This window comes from Fistularia commersonii, chromosome 11, assembly GCF_037954325.1.
Source record: "Fistularia commersonii isolate RoL2024-O1a breed Wild chromosome 11, RoL_Fcom_v1.0, whole genome shotgun sequence".
Lineage (NCBI taxonomy): Eukaryota > Metazoa > Chordata > Actinopteri > Syngnathiformes > Fistulariidae > Fistularia > Fistularia commersonii.
The window spans coordinates 4,122,613-4,145,382 of record NC_141294.1 but is presented as its reverse complement, the minus strand read 5'-3'; the positions used below and the strand labels follow the sequence as shown (position 1 = coordinate 4,145,382).

The following is a 22,770-nucleotide window of genomic DNA, read 5'->3' as shown; positions in this document are numbered from 1 at the left end:
TGAGTGAGTGGTGAAATTACGAGCACAGCTTAAGGGGTTCCTCAGAGCCACATGCACAGGCCAAGACAAATTGCATTTGGGTGGATGAATGAATGAATGTACTCTTTTCAATCAGCTGGTGTGCTTTAAGCATCAGTACCTGAGGCGATAACAGTATTCTGTTCAATCACACCGTGCTGCCTTTTCAGCTTTTTATCAGATGCTACGTTCCTGACACAGAACTGGATGGAGTAAAAACTTATAACGGTTCCAGTAAATCCATTTGTATTTTTAAAATAGCGCTTCATATATATATATATGTAGATATACATATATATATATATATATACTTTACAGAACTTTTCCAGAGCTTTGTTGTGAAAATGTTTCACGCATGGTAAAATTACGTAAGCTCCTTTTTTATTCGTGCCATTTCAAATATAACTTTTGCTCCGATGTGAATTGTAGCTTTGTCTTTCAGTAGATCTCCCAGCCCCCTCCCTTCAGAGCAGAGCCGGGTTGAGTCGTGTTGTGTTCAGGTAGCTCAAGCGACAGATGGATGGCCGAACCTCTGCTGATATACAGTAAAAACATTTTAAATCCAACGAGTCTTGCGGCATACGTGGTTTTCACATTCACGTGTTAACCGACTCTCAGATCTAAAGGGATTTGTGTTGAAGGCAAATTGCGAAACCTTGCATTGTATGTGCTAGTTTTAAACTTGGCCGTCATTTTGAAATGACGCTGTGGAAGAGCAGGCGTAGAATCTGTTTGCAGGCTGAATGTCTTTAGCAGTTGCTTTACTTTCATGTTCAGACAACAAGCTGGGGACGGTATGGTTGGCTTGTATGAAATACGCTTGCTTCTACATTTTCTACATTGTCTACTGTAATTCAATAAACACACAACCAAATGGTGATGCACATATTGATCTTCCAGTATTAAAATTGTCAACATCATGATCTTTAGATGTCAGTATAATTGGAGCTTACTTTTTCTGTGAACACTGCAGAAGTGCAAACCTTTGTCTAGGTGAGGTGATTTCAAACTTTGCAGCTCCGAACCCCTATAGATAAATGAAATTCATACTACCTAGATGTTCTTGATTTGTATTTGCTGTTAATTTATCCCCAGATACAATAATGTTTTAGTACTATGGAAGTATGAATGTAATGTTATTTTTAAGTGTAAACTATTTTTAGCTTTAACAGGTATAGCTAAAATAGTTGATTTCATTTCCTTTATGAATTTACAGACTTCATCTCATCACACCCCACTTTCAAAACCCTTGCATGATCTTGCAAGGCTGCCGGTATTTTTTTTTTTTTTATACTGTATATCAAGACGCATTTGTCTTCAATGAACGGATGTATTGTAGTTTAATTTTCCCCTCTTCCATGATCATGGGAAAACTGCTTGAAAACCAACCTATAAGTTGCCATTCTTGTACAAATAAAAAGGTAAAAAACTTGAGAGGTATTTCCCAAAAATTGGCGAGGAAAAAAGTGACATTAACACTAAATAACAGTCAGAATCTTTTTTTTCCCCAATAAGCTTATATTTACAAAAAGGAGCTGAATCTCTGTCATTTGTTGTCTGATAAGTCATAAGTGGTCTGTGCCACAACAGGGCAAACATTTTACATCCACATACATTCAGACCTGAAACTCTTTGTCCCCTTTTGTTCTAGTTAAGACCACAGTCCCAGCATGTCTGTAATTACAAAGTAATCTGATATTGCATCACAGCAGGAGCAAGAGGGCGGAAAGGAAGAAAAAAAAAAATCAACAGCTTGTCAGTGTGCAGCTGCAAAATCTCTCATCTTGTAAGGTGTGAATATAGGCAGAGGGTAGAAATTATAATAACAAAAAAAAAAATACAAAAACAAGTTGTTAAAATGCTTTGTCTTCTGCTTCACATGGATAGTAGTAGTAGTAAGAGCTGGCTGGTGATTTAGGCCAGAGTCAGTCCTGCTGTGCTGTGGCTGTTAAAATACATGCTACCTCAAATTTTCATCTCAGCGGATTCTTTAGAAAACATCAATTGAGTTTTAGGTCAGGGTCTCCCTTCCCTCAAACAAGAAAGAATGAAGAAGTGAGCATTTTAACCTGAAAGAAACTGCACAGCCTTTTGTATTGGGACCAGAAACAGGGTGTGTGGGGGGGGGGGGCCTCCTGTGCTAGTCGCCTTTCATTCGCCCCCGAGACGGAAGCCTTGGCCCCAGTTACGACGCCCGCCTCCTCCTCCTGCCTGCTCCTGGGCGGCTGGTCTCCTACTAGGAGGGACGCCAAAGCCTGACACCCCTCCCCTCCTGTTGGGGAGCAGACGATACCTGAAGAAGAAAAACACAGAAGTTCAGATCAGAAATGGTAATGTTACAGAAAGGTAATTAAATTACCAAGTACCGCTTTGCAAACACATCATTAAGGTTGAAAACTGCATTACATAATAGTATATAAATACTGATCATTAATGTCAGCATACTGATGTTAATTAAAAAAAACTAGTTTTAGAATCAATCACCTTTACATTCCCTCCTTTTTGTCTTCCAATACAATGGCAGTATGTATTTTTTGTTTTAAATACAGAAAAATGGAAAATGAAGAATTAATAGCATCTAAACATAGGAAACTGGTCATCTTGGGTGGTTCAACATGTGTATGGGAGAAGTTTTGAATGTTGCAAAATTGCATTTTAATTCTAAAAAGAAAAGTTGACCAGTGTCGCTTTGAAACTGAGTTGTCACTGGAGCTTAGAATACACGTCCTTAAATATGAGGCTTTTAGATAAACAAACTGTAAATGACATTAGTTTCAGATGGAAAACTAATTTCTTATAAACACAAGGAAATACGCACATGAACTCTGGCGTGGACAGGAATGAGCGTCCTCCCAGGTCAATGGGGTATTTGAACATGAGAAAGAAGTAAAGGTGGCCCACTAGGTTCCCGATGAGTTCGTTCACAAAACTGCACAAAGAAAGCACAAAACATTGAAAAACAATAACTTCTAATAGAACCGTAAGTGATATTACAGTAATTTGTGCAAACTCATGCACGAAAGGAAGGAGTTACTTACCTTCCTCCAATTATGAAGTTGAAGGCCAAGATGACCCAAGGTAGATAATGTGCCTGAGACAATGAATGAAGATTAACTGATAGAAATGATTATCTGCATAGCAACGCTCTGGCAAGTGATTTCCCGGATACGTGTAACTATCAAATTTAAAACCAGCAACAACAGCAAAAAACCTGGGTGGTATAATCAGCACCGTCATTCAAGCATTAAATACCTTGAATCTTGTTCCAAACCAGAAGGACACAATCATGTCTTTGTTAAACTGAGCCCAGATGTACAGGGTGGACATGATCAGTGGGATCATCAGCAGCTAAAAAAAAAGAAATCAATAACATTAATCCAGTCAGAGAGCAACAACAAGATGGCAGTGATTTGAACAAATCTATGCCCTCATCAGGACAGGCCTGAGATTGTGCAGTTACAAAATGAAAAAAATCAGAGTTAATTACAGCAGAAAATAAAACAGCTGAATTGCTTCTATAAAATATGAAAAAAAAAATGTAAAGATATATACCCATCACTTGTGGGAAGAATTAAAAAGACACCTCTAATATCTGCATGTAACTTCATTATGTATTTAATGACTACCGACAGACTTAGCTTGAAACAAATATTGGGATCAATGGAGTTTTTTCACCAGACTTTTTATTTTGGCAGCCAAAGAATCATTGTTGAGTTGTTACTAGAAGTGTAGTAGATAACTAGCTAGCAGTAGTTTCATGTCAAAGAAAAGAGACATGAGTGGTATCCATCCTTTCTTCCATCTCTCGATGGGATGCCAAAAAGGGGCACTTCTTAAGAGATCAATATTAATTTTACTCTGCTAATCATCCACCACTGGAGGGAGTCATGCTTCTGTTTGTCGGGAAACACACCTGTAGGATTAAGAGGTATATTGTCTTTGCCAGTCAAATAGCTGGTTTACAGTTTGGTTTCTAACACTGTTAATGCCCAAACTGGTATAATGTGTTCATTAGATTTATATTGACCCAAATATCCCACTTAACATGCCAAAGCAACACCAAACCTCAAATGTGGGGTGCCCTTTCCTGATAAGCAAAGCATTCCCTATAAGAACAGTGTGGCTTATGTAGTAAATAGTGGCCCAGATTTCCAGCAGGGGAAGAAAAACAAATAAGACTGTTATTACCTGCATATTCATCAGCAGCCCAGTTATCTGCAACTTCAGTCAGGGATAACAACAATTACAACTACCCATTCAACATTATTGAAAGATTGCCTGTTCAGACCCTGACAATGACTCAAAGTATATTGCGGAAAAGAAAATGTGTCATACAAGTAAACAGTACATGTCTGAAAACAATCGGAGTTGAGTTCTCAGCTGAATGGCACAGTGTTAAGATGAGGGCTGGGCTACATGTGACCTACATTGGGCTTCTGCTCTGGTGGAAGACTGACACTGAGCCAATGGCACAGAGCCACCCTGACATGGCATACTGCTCGCGGAAGATAGAGGGAGGGGACTAAATGGCAGATGACGAAGAAATGCACAAGGCAGCATCATGCTACCAGTTCAAAACAATAAATGAAATGTCAAAGGGATACAACAATGCAGATCCAGTTGAAGAGGAGCATGAAGAGATAGTCTGCCGGTTTGCCATCAAATGCCCCTGGCGGAGAAAAAGAACAAAAACATTGCAAAACAAACTCCATATGCCGGCAAGAATGAGGTCCGCTGATGCCCAATATCTCACCAGTCTCGAGTCGTGTAGAATAATGGTAGAGGAAATATAGGTTGACCAGGTACAGAAATCCAGTATTAGGATATACCGGGAAATAGAGGGTTGCTGTCACTGGCCTCCAGAGCTGGAAGAAGAAAAGAAGATCCATCTCAGTATTTACCATGATTTATTTCATCAGTTGGATTGTCACCGCGCAACACACTTAGCACTAAAAGATGTCAGCCTAGTTACAGAATATACAGCCTTCAGGGAAAAATATTATTCTCAAAACATTATTCAACATCATTCATTGCCTATTCATCACACAAAGAAAATTTTACAGTGAAATATTGACTTTTGGTAGACATTCCAACTCATACCAATGAAAAATTAAGTATGGCTGGACACTGAAGGGGGACAGAATATTCTAAATTTCGTAATACAGATTGATCAGTATGGAAAACTACCTGTGAAAACTGAAGGGAGATATTCAAACCAAGCAATTTGCATATACAGTAGTGAAACAAATGACGGATAATTTTATCTTTTTTTTTTTTTTAATTCTTAATGCTAAATTCACAGTGAACTCATGTCAACGTACTGGATATGATTTCTAGGTTTAATCATTGTATTAGGTTTGATTATTAATACTATAAATGCAAGGCACCTGATAACATCTACTAAAAGGAGGTTCGATTATTTGAAAATTATATTTTGACTCTAAAGCGGAAAACGAGGTGTACTTCAAACAGCCAAAGTTTCAAAATTCCCTTTTCACCGTTAACCAGACCCGGAAGTACGAACCTCCTGCCTCCTAAACTCATTGACTGCGGCGCATAGCTCCCGGGCCTGTGCAAGTGAGCCCAGCTAGCCACCTGCTAACTAACTGACAATTTCAAAATTTTTACCCTCAGGGTTTCCCCAGCTTTTCCGAAAAACACACCCACGATCGAGCACTTACGTGAAATCTGTTGAAGAATGATTCGGGCGACAGCATGAGGTTCCAGGGATCCACTAACCCCAGTTTCCCTATTAAGGGAACAGCAATCGATGCAGCGAACCAGGTCCGGGTGATGACAGGGATGCTTCTGAACCAGTCCCCGATGTCTGACATATTTCCATAGAAGTTATCCCAATTATTAAACTGAAAAGGCGAACTCTGATAAGAAATTAACGATTATACACCCCAAAACGCGACCCCTTGTAGCCCTTGTAGTTGAACGGTGATAGGGCTAAGTTTACATGACGTGGCTAATCACAAGTAGCTAGTTTTGTATATATAAAGAGTACTGAAAACAGAGCGGACACATCCGTTTTGGATTTTCAAAGTAAAATCCAGCATGAACAGCATAATAACTGTCACTAAAATCAAAAGTGATGTTATAAATACTGTCCAATAGCCGTTTTACAAAAACGTTACAAATGTTTTTTTTTATAGCCACGCTTTTAAAAAGACAAAGAAAATCGTAAAATTAAGGTATCTTTTTTGTCTTTTCTCTATAAGAGTCTGTAAATAAACCCTCTTGTCATCGACAACACTAAAAGAATCGTGGAAATATAAATAAACATATGTCGTCACGAAGAGGAATAATGAAACGACTTGTACTTTTAAGAAAGTTAAAGTTGAGTCTACGCCCTGGAATCGTGTGGAACTACAATTCCCAACAACCCGGAAGTTTGCGCTCGTGTTTTGTTCACCTATACGTATATTCTCAGCGTCCATCGATTCCCATCAAGTATCCACGAAAATGATGGATTTAGTGGAGAATCAGCGACTTGCCAAAGTTTTAAAGGCTATTGTAGGTTTTATGATAAACAGTAGCCGCTGCAGAGCTTTTTATCAACGGGTTTTATATTTCTCCGTTTGCACGTTGATCTAAAACAGAGACAAATTGCGTCGTTTTTAAATTTCGCGCTGTTGACCCGCCAACTACCAACATAGTTAACCTTGTTGCTTTAACCGAGGAAGCTTTATTTTTTAACGAAAACTCTAAAATGGAGATTACAGATATCGGAAATAAAGAAGAGGGCAAGCTCTGGCATCGAAAACCGGCACCGGGGAAAGAGTAAGTTTCAGGCGAAGTAACAGGCTTTCAGTCTTTTTTCTTATGTAACTGGGATTTGGACCGAACATTTTGCATTTCTCGAACATTCTATTCAGATCACTTTGGTTTGTTTTCCACATCTTGCTTGTCTACATTTTTGTATTTGACACGTCACGCAAACACGACTGACGTGACACATTTTTAATCGGTTCATAAAATATATGCCCATATAAATCTGTCCGCATTGACGCACTGGACTACTTGGAAGTGTTCTAGTTCAACTGTGCCACAATATAATTGTCATAGTAGGTTGCATGTAGAGTTTGTGTTATAGACTATAGAAATAACATGAAGGTTTCCTAATGATAATAATGCAGAATGATAATCAAGTAAACCCGATTTTATCGTTATGCACTGACAACAAATATACCTGCATACATTTGATACGCAACATCTTTGAGTATGAAAATGGCAAGGATGACTTTTAGGCTTTCGCAGAATCATGATCCCATATGGATTAAAACGTGGTTAAGGATGCCCATTGTCATCACCAAGAAAACATTTATATATGGTTCTTCCTGGCCCCATCCGAATGTTCCCATCCAATTATTTCAGTAGATATTAGATTTTATATTTATGGCCTTGTAAATAGAGGATAAGGACACAATATAGTGGGTAACCACAAGAGAGCAGACAAGTGCATGTATTTATTTCATTCTTACAACAACAAGTGTGTTTGGTCTGTGTTTTGCAGCGTGTTGGTGACGGTGATCCGCACTGTTCCAAAAGCCAAGACTGTGCACTTCCTCCATGTGGCATTTGACACCACAGGAGATTCCTTCCTGGCTGGGGATCACCATGGCAATATTTATATTTTGGACATCAGTAGAAACAGGTGATTCAATATTGGCTTTAGCTCAGGAACACTAAAATGTACAGAGTTGTAAGAGACAGCCATAACTACTGGGCACATAGTAGTTTATGGTTTAATAATCGGGAGGCTCATCCAGCACGTAGTGGATATAGATATTTAAAACAAACAAATCTGCTAATATATTTTGATAACCATATTCTTTTATTTCCATCGACCAGCTGATGATTTTCCAGAAATGCTTTTTGCTAAGAAGTATGTGTTCTGGACAGATTTCGACTGGTTCAGAGGACAGGCCAGGCCTGTACAGCCCTGGCATTCAGCCTGCGCAGGACGTCAGAGTGCCTCGTGGCTCTGGCTGATGATACCATTAAATGCTTTGACACAGGTAGGATGGTCATTCTACTAAAAATGTTCTAGTTTTTATTGGTGCTAGTCTATTTTGAATATTTTCTGCTCTGTGAAAACATCAACGTCTATGTGTTTACATTTTATTCTTGTCACATGCTGTCTTGCTACATTCCTGTATTATTCTGAAGTTTCTATATTTAGCTTCTAAATAAGGAAAGATGCGTGATTCAACATCAGATTTGTTGTTCTTAATTCTAAAACAAGTATAGAAATATTTGAATAGAAGTACTGAATTATTTCTCAGTATGCTCCAGTAACACTCAACTGAATTGTGTGGTGGATATAACATTTAACTTTTCCATGCCAAAGCAGGTATCCATTTGTAACATTTATCGCCATCTTTAAAAGTACATTTCTAAAGACAGTGACACCAACCTTTTCCCATAGAGCCCACCTATAGCACTCATCTGTCTTGCCCTCTGTTTCTTTTCACAGAAACAAACCAGCTGATCAGTTCGATGCGGGGTCACGAGGGGACCGTGTCATCAATCTCAGTCGACAGCTCGGGCCAATACGCCATCACCTCATCCTCAGACACAGCTCAGCTGTGGGACCTGGACACATTTGAGAGGAAGAGGAAGCTGCATGTCAGGCAGTCTGTTGGCATTCAGAGGGTAAAGATGCAGACGAATAGCCTCAACCCCTTAAAGATTATAACAAAAAATATACAATAAATCAAAATGATATTCCAATGGGCTTTTGGTCAGTCTCTAAGATTTGATATTGTGAAAATTTTCAATTTGGAAAAAAGCAATCCCATTATTTTTCTTAATGTATTAACTGAGTGAAATAGTTTGCAGAAGAAAATGCTACACATAAATGGATGTAATATGTATGCTGTTCATTAGTGCATTGTGCACTGGTCTCTGTTGTTTGTTTGGCAGGTGTTCTTCCTTCCTCATAGCAATACCATCCTTAGCTGTTTCAGCGATGATTCCATCTTTGCCTGGGAAAGCAACACACTGGTCTGCAAATATCAGCTGCCTCTGTCTGACTGCGGACCCACAATCTCCTACAAGACGTTCGCCATTACACGGTCGGTCTCTTCTTTCATAACCTCTGACTGCACAGCTCTTTGATATATTTCCCTCTAACTTGGTTCAATACAGCCTTTACTCAATCGCTGATGTAAAATGTCTCTTGTTGACAGAGATGGTAAAAGCCTCGCAGCAGGTGGGCGCTCCAACCTTTTGAATATTTGGTGTCTGGAGAGCAAAGAGCTTGTCAGGGTGATCCAAATGCCAACACAAGTTAAAACTGTCAGACATCTGGAGTTCTTGCCTGACAGCTTTGATGGAGGTGCCAGCCAGGTAAACACAGTAGAATCTTTTTTCGTTTTCTTATTTTTTGTTTCCTGCTTTTATGTGCCTGGAGGAGGGCCTTCATCTGTGCATGCCAGATAACCTGTAAAGAGTACTTACATCTCAATATGCTTAAAGAGTTATTACAGATTGTCATAGAAAGTGCATTCTTCTTTCTAGACATTAGGTGTTTTGAGCCAAGATGGCGTGATGCGTTTCATTAATATTCACACCTGCAAGCTGCTGTTCCACATCGGTTCCCAGGACAACGCTATCACCGCGGCCTCCATCAGTCCCAACGGTCGGCATGTCGTGGCCATCTTGGATAATGGCAGCATCAATGTTTACAGCGTTCAGAATCTCACCCCAGAATTTAACAAGGTAATGCAAAGCACAGCAACTGCTTTCAAGTGCGGGATTTGGTTAACGTTCATCTAACATGCAATGAACTTTCCTTCACAGCCTCCTCCCCCCAAGGTTGGAGTTGTGACGGGCAGGGGGTTGGATCAGGAAATGTCAAATTTACAGGTCAAGGTGAAATCGAAGGTTATCCAAAGGTCAGACAAGTCCTACAGCAGGCAGTCACAGAGGCAAATGTTTGCTCCCCCACCTGTTACCTCAGCTGATGATAAAGAGGTAAGAAAATTTCAGAAAAACCTATATAATTGTATTTATAGCTGTATTATTCAGATGCATGCCTCCCTTTTATAATAGAATGAACTCGCTCCTGGTTTAAATAAGAAGCGGCTGATGGCTTTGCTCCAAACATTCGGAGAGTATCCTGCTAAATACAGGTAAATATCGGTCTAAGATCAGATACATTGGCATCCATTGGCATTTGCAATAGTTTACTGTAACATTTGTGGCGCAGAATGTTTGTGTGGCGGACCTTGTTGTGTCTGCCAGAGAACTGTGCAGTGTACAACAGTCTGGCGGATAAAGGGCTGCATTCAGCCTACCTCACACTACCAGACAAGTACCCCATCAAAAGTCAGAAGCTCCAGCGCGGGCTGCAGAGGTACTTTTACTTCCTTATGACAGACACAAATTTCAGCACAGAAATGTGTTCATTAAACTAGTAACCGAGTTATCTGCTCCACACAGGGTTTTGTCTTCTTTGACTCACTGGGCAGCCATCTTTGGAGAGACAGAGTACCTGCCGCTGATAGCCTTTCCATTTGTTAAGCTGTTTCCGAACAATCCATTGGTCTGCTTTGAGGTGGTGGCCACAGTTATCGGTACGTGTCGATTATGATAACTTGAGTTTGATTGTTGCTACTTGTATGGTCTCTGATGTCGGTTTGAAAACTTACCTATAAGGAAGAGTTGAGGTTGTTTTTTGTTTTCTTGTTTTTTTTACAGTGAACTGGTGTCAGCATTGGTTTGAGTACTTCCCTAACCCTCCTCTCAATATCCTGAGCATGACTGAGAATATCCTGGCCCACCATGACAAGGACTTGCTGCAGCACCTGGTCAAATGTGGCATCACCTCGCAGGTAAGAGCACACCGCAGTGCACTTTGTAGATCGGCAGCACGGAGTCGAGCAGGTTGTCAGTTCAATATCTGAGTTGCCGTCTTTGACACGTTAATGCTGGGTTGAACCAGCTCTATGTGTGGCCTCTACTGGAGACCTTATTCTCCGAAGTTCTGACCCGTGAAGAGTGGCTCCAACTTTTCGACAACATATTCTCTAACCATCCATCATTCCTGCTAATGGCCTGCGTGGCTTACATCATCTGCTGTCGTGATCCCCTGCTGCTGTGCTCCCAAAAACAGGACTTTGAGGTAACCGCCATCGTCTTCTCCCTTGAAAAATGCATAGAGTCAGCTATAAAACATTTGTGTCCCATCTGTGTCTTAAAAATTCCATTCCGCCCCGTGTTTGTGTGCACAAAAGTATTTCTTTCACCATCGTAACAACTTGGATGTGGGGGCCATGATCAAAGAGGCCTACCGGCTCATGAGCAAAACCCCAGCTGACATCCATCCCAGGACAATGCTCTCCGACTTCACTCCCCTGACCAGAGGCCACTACCCCATCTTCAACCAATATCCACAGTTTGTAGTGCAATATCAGAGTCAGGAGAGGGAAAAGATTCGATTGCAAGAGATGGAATACCTCCGCGAGAGGTGAGATAACCCATGGATGTGTTGATTAGGGTGAAATAAAATGTAGATAATTAACTAAAAGGGAGTAGTTGAAAAGATGTGACAGAAACCTCCATGCATTTTTCTTCATAGGCAGGATGTGACAGCAATGCAGGCAGATTTTGTGCAGCAGCGAGCTGAAGAAGACGCCTTTTACGCACAACAGGTCAAAAGATCCTTCAAAAATCATGCAGATTAGATTCACAGGATGTTAACTTTTCTCTACTTTGACACTTGTTTGATTTCATCGCAGGAGCTTCTACGAGAGGCAGAGGAACAGCACCGAAACATACTGGCACAGGAAGAAGAAAAACTAACACAGCAGAGGAAGAGGTTAAAATGTAGCACGCACACACACATTTTCTAGCAGGTGAATTTGTAAAACAAGGATTGGATTTTTGATTTTGTTACCCTGTCCCCACGCAGGTTGGCAGCTATTAAAAGAGAGTTGAAGGTGAAAGAGCTACAGCTGCTCGATACTTCTAGAAGACGTTTCCCCAAACAGCAGCAGGACGTTCGCACCTTACAGCTACAAAGACTCCGCGAGGAGATCACCAGAAAGGTGATGACCACGTATCAACTGGAACTGTTTTGAAATTTGGTCCAATTACTATTTTGATTGATTCAATAATTAATATGAGTATATTTTAAGGAGTCAAATCACCCAAGATGGCATCGGCATTGTAGATAATTGTTTCAGTGCTGTTTGTTGGAATTCAGCTACGTTTGCTATTATTTTTTTATGATGGACATGATTCTTAGGCTACAACTTAAATCTAGTGCTTGAAAAGTCCTGCTGTTGACAAATTGGCAGGTGTTATTTATATACACAAGTGGGGGAAAAAACTTCTGGCTTAATGTTTTTTTTTTTTTTAAATCATATGTAATGTATTCGTAACTGAGATGTTCAGGTCATTTTGCTTTATTCAGAATTTCACATTCACAGTAGTGCTAATTCCAGGACAGTGCTGTCTTATCAGAAATTATAGGTGCAAACAAAGTGGGCATGTTTTGGATAGATGAATTTTTCTTATTTATTTTTGTTCAAACACAGGATGACAGCAATGTGAAAAGCAGGCATAAGCTAATAGAACATGCACTCTGATTAACTGACAGTGAACAAGGTTTTGTACTTAGTCAAGCAGTTGCTCAGTCAGACACTGAAAAGAATGTCACAAAGTCCGTTTGATTTACCAGACAGTCTTTCATGCAAAAATATTTATAACCTCCGTGTCCTGCTGCAGATGGATCTCAGCGAGCGCGAAACAGCCACAGCTGTCCAGGATCCCGAGGTCAGACAGACGGAGCTGGAGGCTCAGAGGAGGCGAATTAAGCAGGTGACAAAGATTTTCCATTTAATTTTAATTTAGCCTCCTTGTCCTTCCCCGCTCTTGTCTGGACTCTCTGCTCTTATATCATTTGTCGGGAAAAAAGATATATTTTGTATACCTGGACTCCCCTATCAGCATTTAGTCTGAGTTTATATCCAAACTGAGTCAGGAAGCAGAACAACCCTCGTGAATATTTTGCATAAAATGACTATCAAGCTAAAAAACTTCTATTAAACCTCTGAGACCAATCAAACATGACATTTCCTCTGTAGCAATATTGTGATGGCTTTCTGAGGATATCTGTAGTACCTCCTTTTACTTATGACATGTAGTTTCTTCAGTGGTCACAGAGTTTGTTTCTAGCCTCTAGCAACACTCTTCTTTCCAAAATACAATTACATCCCACTCTACTTTTACATTTTCCCGATGTTTCTTCTTTTCATGTCCCTCAGCACGTGTTACAGGAACAACCACACATTTGCCACATTGGAGAGAAGGAAGGGGAGCAGAGGACAAGGAATGCAAAAAGAGAGGAGAGCTGCACAGAGCTGCCCCACACCTCTGAGTCCAACGCTCAGGTTACTGACACACTCCAACAAGAAAAAAACAAACAGCCCTGTAATTACGTCTGCATATGTTAACAAAGTTAACTGGATACGCTAGATATTTACAAGCAACTGTAAAGAGTCAATCAAACTCTTTGGCAGGAGCACCTGTGAACTGTCATTTTCCACACTCACGCACAGGCCCTGGGGGAATCCTCGGCGGAAGCCCGCCAGCTGGGCCTGGACTCGCACTGGCAGAGGGACGTGGCAGAGTCTCTGCAGCAGATCGATGCCGAGCAGGAGAGTGAAAGGGAGAGATTGGCAGAGCGTCAAAGGCAGACCCTGGCAGAGGAGGAGAGACTGGCGGACACCCCGAGAAATGTGTCTGGAAAGAAGGTGAGAACAACAAAAGGCCGCGTGCCAGCAGATCAGTCAGCACGGAATCATGACCGCTAAATGGTGGCTTCTCTGAAGTGCCTCCTAAGGAGTAATGCCTTTTTTATTACATTTAAAAGTTGCCTTTTTTTAAAAAAAAACACCGTTGTGCGTTATGTTAGAAAGCATCAATCCTGTGTATTTGTACTGTACTGCAGTGGGACGAAGTGCTGAATACAAGAGCCCAATTGCAAGCCAAGCAGCAGTCCCAACCCTCAGCAGAGACAAGTACTGCCCTTTCTTCAGATATGAATGTAGTCTGGGTTTTATTTTTCTTCTTTCAGCGGTCCACAAAATACACAAATACAACTTCTCTCTCCTCAGCTGGAGGAGGATATCCTCATGGACCCAGTCTCCTCACTGCTATAGCAGCCAAAGCCAACTCTCCCCCCACACTTGGACCCGCAGGACCCAACACATTGTGTGTGAACAGGAGCTCCACATCCACCAACTGTAAGCACTGACATGATCGAGTCTCACTGAGCAGAGCGCAACTGCACAAACTCCTCATCATTCACACACATGGTCTGAAAGTTGGGTATCGAGCTCGATGTATATTTAGACATTCATGCCTTCGGAGTTTCCCAAATTGCCCCTCATTCAGGCAAGGTGACAAGGCGTGGGTCTCTTACTCAGCCTTGTATTTTTTGCTTTTGGAAAGCCGTTGTCTCCAGTAAATAAAACACTGTTTTTAACCGGACAACTGGCTAAAAGGTACCAGACAGTTTAATGATGTTTCCAACAGGTTTTTCCGATATGTTTTCTGTGAATTTAGTCCTTTTGTCATCTAGATTATGGATCGGAGCAGCGTTTTTGTGCTTACATTTTTACGGTGGTCGATCGTCTGCATCGCAGCAACCTTCTAAGTGGAGCAAATGCCGTGCTTCAGAGACGCTCCAAGCTCAGGGTCTCCAAAGGAGCCCCTATGGCAGGAAAAAAAAAATTCAGTGAACACAAGTCGTGATTATTTTCGCTCCATGAAACGTCTTATGATCATCTCATTAGTATATCATCATTTTGACTTTTGTCCTGTCTTTGTAATCTGTCAGTCTCCCTGGACCGGGGCCGGGCCCTCCTTGACAGCAGCGAGAAACAACTGCTCAAGGAAATCAGAGGTCTGAGACAGCGGCTGGCAGCCAGAGCCAGGAACGGCAGTTTCTCCTCCTCACAGTCTGGCCACATGCCGTCCTCCCTCTCCAAGGGGCCACAAACCCTCCTGCCTTCATAGGCAACTATCGAATTCTTTTCTGATAAGAACCAGAACTACAGGAACAGTGACACTTAGGATTTAATCCAATACATACCATGAAACCCCTTAAATTATGCAGCTCTGAATTTATAATCATCTCACCTTCGTTCATGTTAAGCTTTGTGTTTGTGGGTACTTGGATAATCACACACTGGCTTCCACACTTCCTCCGATGGATTATTTTAATGTAAACAATTTAACTTTTTCTTTTTTTTTTATTTAAGTACCGTCTGTATAAATGGTTGGAAAACAACGGCTTTTGTGTGTGAACTTATTAGCTTTGTTCTTACATTTATGGATTTTATTAATGTTCCTGTTGACGTTTATTACAGTATGGTCATATGTACTAGCTATTATGGTTCAAGTCATTCACCAGACAAACACTTAAGTAATGAAGATTTCAAATTCCTTAGAAGATGTCACAGTATTTTTTTATATTTTGCAGTAAGAAACAATTTCTTTGGGCACAAGTCAGCACAGTGTGTCATGAGAGAATCAAATTATATCTAAAGATCGAAGGCTAACATCTGAACATTTGCAAATCCCAGCAATAATAGTGAAGTTTTCTTGTACTATTTAAATAAAAAATGTGATTGATAAATCAAAATTCTGTTGAACATATGTAGGACTCATAACTGAATCCTTGTCATTTGTAAAATTGCAAACAGTGTTATGAATTCATCACAAACATATTTTAATGATGAGTCTTTGCTCAATCTTTTTCCTTCCTGACATGCAGATACTGATAGACAAGACTTTCTATTTCTGCTTTAACTTGATGATCTCTTTAAACACATTTATCTGCAGTGAGAGCCCTGAGTGCATATAAGGATTCATAAAGTTCACTGGGATCTTTTGCAACTTCACCAATTACACCTGAATATCCACATGTTTGAGATGTGTCACATTCAGACGCAAGAAACTGACAGCGTAACACAGGCTTTGGAATGATATTGATGCTTAAGCAAAAGTACTTGAAAAGTGGACGCAAAAGATTGCAGTTCTATGTAAAAAGGTCTAAAACATACTACTTAATAGCTGACCTGTTTGAAACTCCGGTGTCCAGCCTGGCCCATGGTTCAGACACACAAAAACTGAACACTGCGTCAGCCCGTTTATTTCTCATCTCGTGAAAACTATGTGTATAAATGTGTAGAGTTCATATAAGCAGAACAACAGCTATGCACTGTTTGGCAGTGGCAGTGAATTTGGTTCATGCACTTTCTGTGGAAGCTACACCTGTCGCAATTACTCGGTAAAAAGTGAAAACATTATTAAGGTAGTTCATTTTGTTACAAACAGGAGTCATCATATAATTATCTTACTGTGGTTTAACATGAGTGAAATCTTGAGTTGATTGTGTTAACCAGTGATGTCAAAATTATCACTGACTTCCTCAGTCACGTAAGATTCACTGATTCACGCTCAACACATTCATTGAGCACGTGCGAGAGGCTGCTCCTCCGGTGTTGCGACACATTTTGTGTAGGTGTAGAGCCCGTGTCCCGTTTGAAGTGCATTTTTCCATAATTTGAGCGAGTGGGAGTGTGGATGATGACAGAAATACAGATGTGACATTGAACCATAAGGGAAGATTGCAATAAAACAGATCAGGACCCGTCCACTCTCACTACCTGCATCTGTCTTTGGGCAGGCCTGTAACTGTCTCCTACTCTTGGGCTCCCAGGTTCTTCTGAAGTGAGCTGATATGACAGGCATCCTCATTCCTTTTCTCTTCCCCCACCCACCGTGTCTTCACATGCATTCTCTGACTTCTGTGAGACAGCCTCCGTTTGTCCTTTTCCTGTCATCCCTAAATAATTAATGCGAGACACCTGTAAAAAAAAAAAAAACAAGCCTGTGCTGTTTGCTTGAAAATGTCTGTGACTACAATACAATACAAATGTTTCCCCTATATATATCTACATATATAAATATTCAGTGTATGTAGATATATATATACAGTAATTCTGTGATGTACAGCAAGTTAATTTAAGATTTGAAATTCTAATTTATCCACAAGCGTGAATGACAACATATATATTTATTGAGCAATTGAAAGATAGATAGTAGCATCTTTTTTTTTTTCTCCATGCATAAATCATTCCACAGCAATATGGTGCAGTAGCACACAGATGGCTCACAGATGTTTCGTTTTTATTGCTTAATCACCCACTCATCTTGTGTTGTGCAGTGACAGGTGACTTTGCTGTGGGCCGGGCAGGTAATATGCTGTTAAATCTAACAAGCCATTTACTCTCACCTGTCAATCTCATTATGTCTTAAGCAACCATCTTGCCTAAAGCTCAGGTGGGCGTTCCTTCTCTTCCCCTTTGAAAAAGAAAAAAAACTGCCCCTCTTTCTCAAGAGTTCTTTCACTTGATGGTTTCAGATTGTCAGTAATGACTTGAGACTTTCACGCCGCACCGCTCTCTCACTGCAAGACGTGAATTATGAATCCAGCCGGCAGCCTGTCTGTCTACTGTTACAGGAGGCCCAAACCCATGGGGAAGCTGAGGCGCCGCGTTCAAGAGCTCCGCATCCGTTCCTCATCTTTTGCTGACTTTGTAACCAGTGGACCCACGTTGGACCTGAGCCACAGCGAGATCTCTCGGCTGGCTGTGGACTGCCTGCTCAGCCGGGGCTTGCAGGGATACTACGAGGTGTTGGATGCAGAAGGAGAGGTTGACCTTCTGTCAGATCTGGAGAAGACCTACATCAGGGAAAATGGGAAGGGTTACGACACAAGTATGTATCTTTTTTTTTTTTTTCTTCATCTGCTTCCCTATTTTGCCGAAGAGATGGATATTTAAAGCTATCTTCCGATTTTTACTTTCAGTAGAATCTGGTGCATCGGACGACGACGACCAGTTGGAGAACCCATCAGTTGACTCTCTGGCAATGTCCTCAGACAGTGACCCCACTTTGGATGACCTAGACGACAGAGGCACGCGCGGTCACACAAGTGAAAGACCATGCTTTCTTTTGTTTGCCTCTTTCTCTTATTTTCTGCCGTTGTTTAAGAATTTTCTCTTTTCCAGATGTGAAGACCGCTGATCTCCCACGGGACACCGAGTCCAGCGTTGAGGTTTATTTGCACTCCGACAACAGGGAATCCAGTATGAAAGACCTGGTCAGAGAATTTCTCCGAAAGGCTAAGAAGGTACGCAGTGATGTGTTTGAGGGTGGAGGCTGGGGGGTCTCTTTCGTTTTAAGGAAACATGAAGTACATGTATTTGATACATGCAGTGTAAAAAGTGTAAAAAGATACAGCATAGGAATCTTCTTCTTTCGGCTTTTCCCCGTCGCCACAGCGAATCAACTATCTCCATCGAACCCTATTCTCCGTATCCTCCTCTCTCACGCTACTACCTTCATATCCTCTCTCACTACGTCCATAAATCTTCTCTTTGGTCTTCCTCGAGACCTCTTGCCTGGCAGCTCCAATTCCAGCATCAGTCTACCAATATATTCACTATCCCTCCTTTGTACATGACAAAACCATCTCAGTCTGGCTTCTCTGACCTTCTCTCCAAAACATCTAACATGTGCTGTTTCTCTAATAGACTCATTCATCAGCATACATGCACAACGCAGGATGGAAAGTGACATCCAATTTTTGTTTGTTGCTTTTTAAAACTCATCATTGCTACACAGGAAATAACCGTTTGCAAACAAACATATGTAGCCTATTGTTGTGTATAAACGTGTCATTGTGTATGTTCAGACCCTGTGCATAGTAATGGACTGCTTCAGTGATGTGGAGCTGCTGTGTGATCTCCTCGAGGTGAGCATGAAGAGGAATGTGTCCGTCCATCTGCTGCTGGATCATCTCAACTTGAACCTGTTCCTCAGCATGTGGCAGGAACTCAAACTCGACTGCAAGCAGTTTCCAGTGAGTCTGTCTGAATTTCTTCCACTCGCACCATCTGCGTCGCCCTTATGCACCCATATGTTCGTATAGAATGAATCCAAATACATCTACAATGTTGATGACTGATTTATCTAAGTGTGAAAAAAAAACAGAAGGCAGATGTTTGTACATTCCTGGCAAAAACACCCGCAAACAAACACTATATCGGAGCTTTTCACATTCAATGCGATGAATGCAAATTTCAAAGAAGTGAAAGTGCTTTTGAACCTTTGACAGCGCTAAATCATTATGGAATAACATTAATCTTAGTAACAATCAGCGGCATTTACACAAAAGCAGTTTGATTTTAATGTGTAAGTCGTTTGTCTGCATTATGAGACAAACGATCGCTGTGCTATCTAAATAGCAATTATAAGTAATTAACAATAATGAAGTTGCAAGACTGGTTTCTGCATGATGCACTACAGTAGTGCTTTTGTATCATTAAACCAATTTGAATATTAAGGCTCTGCTTTTGTCACCTTTGAATAGACATCATTGTTTGTCTAATTGATTTGATATTATCATCTTCTAACTCCAATAACCACAAAGCGATCAGGCATACTATCAATATGCAAACACACACACACATAAACACATTTCAAGCAGTGCAGCACAGATGCTAACACTCAAATAGAATCACCCCGGTGAAACAGGGGGAGGAGAAACAGCTGCCTCATTTGCAAGAATCTCTTTGGCTCACTGAGGACTTTGCTGAGGGATTATAATATCTTCATCCAGAAAGGCAGAAAATTACAAGTGGAAACAGCTTTATTTGGACGATTCGACTTGCATTCGATAGAAATCTCTTTATTATGTAAGGAAAGGTAAAATGTCACCATAAGAAAATCATAATTATTCATTCGTCATAATTCCATTATCATAAAATCAAATGTATTTGTCTCTGTAAAAGATTAAACATTAGTCTAACATTAAATCAGTAGAATACTGATAAACACTATTTCTTAAGTACTTTACAAAATAACATCACAAAGTCATTTGTAAAACACAAAAAAGCGATGTAAATTAGTTCAATACAATTTCATTATCAATTGAATGAAGCCTTGCACCGAGGATCGTAAATATATTCATTCGTGTCATTCATACTGCCGTTGGCAAAGTTATCGATGACCTACATTTATAATCATTTGGTTTTGAAGATTATTTCCGGAAATCATCTTATGACTTCTGCTTTTAGAACCCTCGCCTTGAGGGAAGCAAATCCTTTTCCAAATGTTTGTGTGCATGTGTGCAGAAGCTGTCAGTTTGCAGTGTCAATGGACAGACATACTGCGCCAGGACAGGCAAGAAACTGACTGGACAAGTTGCAGAGAATTTTATCATGGCTGACTGGAATGAGGTGTTGACTGGCTCGTACAGGTGTGTACAGACGCACAAGGAGCCTGGATCAAACTTCTAGTTTTGTACATATCATGTCTCTGGTCCAACATCCACTTTTTCACACATTGTCAAGCTTAACCTGAACTCAGTGTTTTGCTCGTGTGTGTTTTCCCCTCAGCTTCTCTTGGTTGTCGTGGCAAGTCCACCGGAATCTCGCTGTAATTGTAAAGGGCATCGCAGTCCTACCTTTCCATCAGGAATTCCAGCAGCTTAGCTCCGGCTCCCGGCCGGTGTCCGAATTCGGCGCGGTGCCTCACAGTTTCTCTTCACACGGAGCTCGACACGACAACACTGGCAAAAGGAGTTCAAGATCCAGGCGGAACAAAGCGGCGTGTCCGTGGACTTGCGCTGATGATGCTCAAAACACTCAGCAAAATGCCAAATGCCCTGCAATAGCTCAGTATAATGATTTATTTCATTTTAAGAGCAGCGATTGCGCGCAAGAGCTTTCAATGCCGGTCGAGAAGCAACGGCCTCCAGCGGAATGGCTCTGCACCGGGTTGTGTTTGGATCCTCTTGAAAAAGAAACCCAGACACCAGATCAGGCTCTAAACTACACTCACGATCATTCAAACCCCTTGGCTCAGACCTCTAACGTTCAGGTTCAGCTGATGCAACTTTCTATCAGGGCAGCGACCGAGGGATTCCAGACACACAGACAGGACAGGCCCGTCCACTATCAGTCCTACTTCAGGAGCAAACCTGATCACCATGTCGGTCCTGATGTTCTTTCCTTTAAGCAAAGAAATAGAATCGGGACCACTTTGTCTTCAGCTTTCTTTACAGGTCTAAATGCACAAAGAGACTCGATGAGGTACTCCCTAAAACAAAACAAGGACTTTGTAAATAATGACCCCAAAACAACAACAACCATGCAGTTCTCTTTAAGCTATCCAAAAGGGCATACATCAAATGTTCCCCCCCTCAGGAGCAGAGAACAGCCCTCACTTCAGTCTCACCCCACCACGAAGAACCTGGGGTCAAAGTCAACGGGAACGCAACTGAAGCCTCAGCTCCGAACAGAACCCCCGTCCAAACTCATCTGGAGTTACGCCGCGAGGCCCGGACCGGCTCCTCGCTACAACTCATTCACCGACCGCTACGGGACGGAGCAGGTTAGGAGCCGACATCTGAGCTCAAGGTCAAACAGCAGCAGGAGCGCCGAATCCCTAGGGAGGAGCAAAAACATCACCGAGAGGCTCCCGGAAAAGTGAACCAGAAGACGTGTGGGTACTGTTTTTAAAAATGACGTTCCAGGTGTTTGTTTTATCAGCTGATTTGATCTCTGCTCAGGCAGAAGTCGGGTGGGGTTAAGAACGTGATGTTATGCAAGTGGAACAATTAGGTGTTCTATGTTGAACCGGTAAAGGAAATCCCTACACACCCACACACGTGTATAGTGCACAGGTGAAAAAACTATTTTATTCCTTACATAAATGCAATGTGTATAACAAAGCCAAATTTTTGTTTTTTAATTTTAAGTATTTGTAGTATTAGGACTTCTAAGGAAATGAACAGTCATAAGAGCTGGAGCTGAGAAATAATACCAAAATATCTGATGTAGAATCAAGTTTTATGTAAAAATTTGATTAAAAAAAACATGAACATATTAAGGCAAAAACACAATTAAGGTCACACTTAAAAATGGATCATTCTCATCTTTGTTTCAGTGAAGAATCAGATGACTTCAAAATGTATGAGGGCGAGGTATTACATAAGTGACGAGCTCCATGATTTGGGTTTCAACATCGGTGATGATCTAACAAAATGTGCAACTGTCGCTGAGTTTTACGTGAAGGTACACAAATAGAAAAAGAAAAGAGGGAAATGTGGATGACATTTCAGAAGATGTGATTTTTGTGAAAACTGACATGACAGATATCAAGGTAGCATACATAGAAATTCAGAATAGGCACAAGAAATGCAGATACCATTATTTACAGGAATAAGTATTTATAAAACATGAAGTTGAGGTGAAAGTGTGAGTCCAAACGGTACAATACAGTCTTATCCATAGAGTTGGTGATTCACAATGGCAAAAAAATGATTGGAAGCAAAAAAGGAATTACGGAATATGACTGTTAAAATATCATTTCAGTGACATCTGTTATTGATATGATTTCTTATCCAATGGGGTAAAAACCCCTTCAGTACGTTGATGAGTTGTGAGTGGCTCCACCACTTCAGCAAGTCTTTTTTTTTTTGTCCTTCAACTGCTTCTAGAGATCAGAGCTTTGCAGAAAGTAACTTGACCACTTACGTCACGTTTTGTCCCGCTGCATTATTTGTTTTGTTGGCAACAAAAGGCAATCCTCCTCTCACCTTGTCTTTCCTGTGGGAGAATTGGGTTTCACTCTGTTTTTACTTCATTGCTGAATGAA

General features: G+C 41.0%; 3 protein-coding genes across 3 annotated transcripts; 2 read left to right on the top strand and 1 right to left on the bottom strand.

The window, feature by feature from the left end:
• Positions 1-893: 893 nt before the first annotated feature.
• Positions 894-6,036, bottom strand: derl1 (derlin 1). The gene is made up of 8 exons (XM_086154590.1): positions 5,700-6,036; positions 4,772-4,883; positions 4,623-4,687; positions 4,207-4,233; positions 3,271-3,366; positions 3,057-3,109; positions 2,837-2,947; positions 894-2,311 (listed from the first exon to the last, which is right to left on the bottom strand). The coding sequence occupies exons 1-8, from the start codon at positions 5,850-5,852 to the stop codon at positions 2,170-2,172; spliced, it is 759 nt and encodes a 252-aa protein (XP_086010716.1). The 5' UTR covers positions 5,853-6,036; the 3' UTR covers positions 894-2,169.
• A 420-nt stretch (positions 6,037-6,456) lies between these two features.
• Positions 6,457-15,770, top strand: tbc1d31 (TBC1 domain family, member 31). Its single transcript, XM_086155839.1, has 23 exons — positions 6,457-6,804; positions 7,538-7,678; positions 7,927-8,042; positions 8,501-8,679; positions 8,950-9,101; positions 9,216-9,375; positions 9,547-9,747; positions 9,829-10,002; positions 10,081-10,160; positions 10,238-10,384; positions 10,471-10,604; positions 10,729-10,862; positions 10,973-11,152; positions 11,265-11,497; positions 11,609-11,681; positions 11,769-11,848; positions 11,942-12,077; positions 12,760-12,852; positions 13,299-13,424; positions 13,593-13,787; positions 13,985-14,054; positions 14,151-14,279; positions 14,876-15,770. Exons 1-23 carry the CDS (start codon positions 6,734-6,736, stop codon positions 15,052-15,054), a joined length of 3,183 nt encoding a protein of 1,060 aa, XP_086011965.1. The 5' UTR covers positions 6,457-6,733; the 3' UTR covers positions 15,055-15,770.
• A 1,697-nt stretch (positions 15,771-17,467) lies between these two features.
• On the top strand, positions 17,468-22,717 carry LOC147229259 (uncharacterized). The gene is made up of 6 exons (XM_086154584.1): positions 17,468-17,823; positions 17,915-18,040; positions 18,117-18,238; positions 18,803-18,970; positions 20,244-20,368; positions 20,508-22,717. The coding sequence occupies exons 1-6, from the start codon at positions 17,529-17,531 to the stop codon at positions 21,601-21,603; spliced, it is 1,932 nt and encodes a 643-aa protein (XP_086010710.1). The 5' UTR covers positions 17,468-17,528; the 3' UTR covers positions 21,604-22,717.
• The last annotated feature ends 53 nt before the right edge of the window (positions 22,718-22,770 follow it).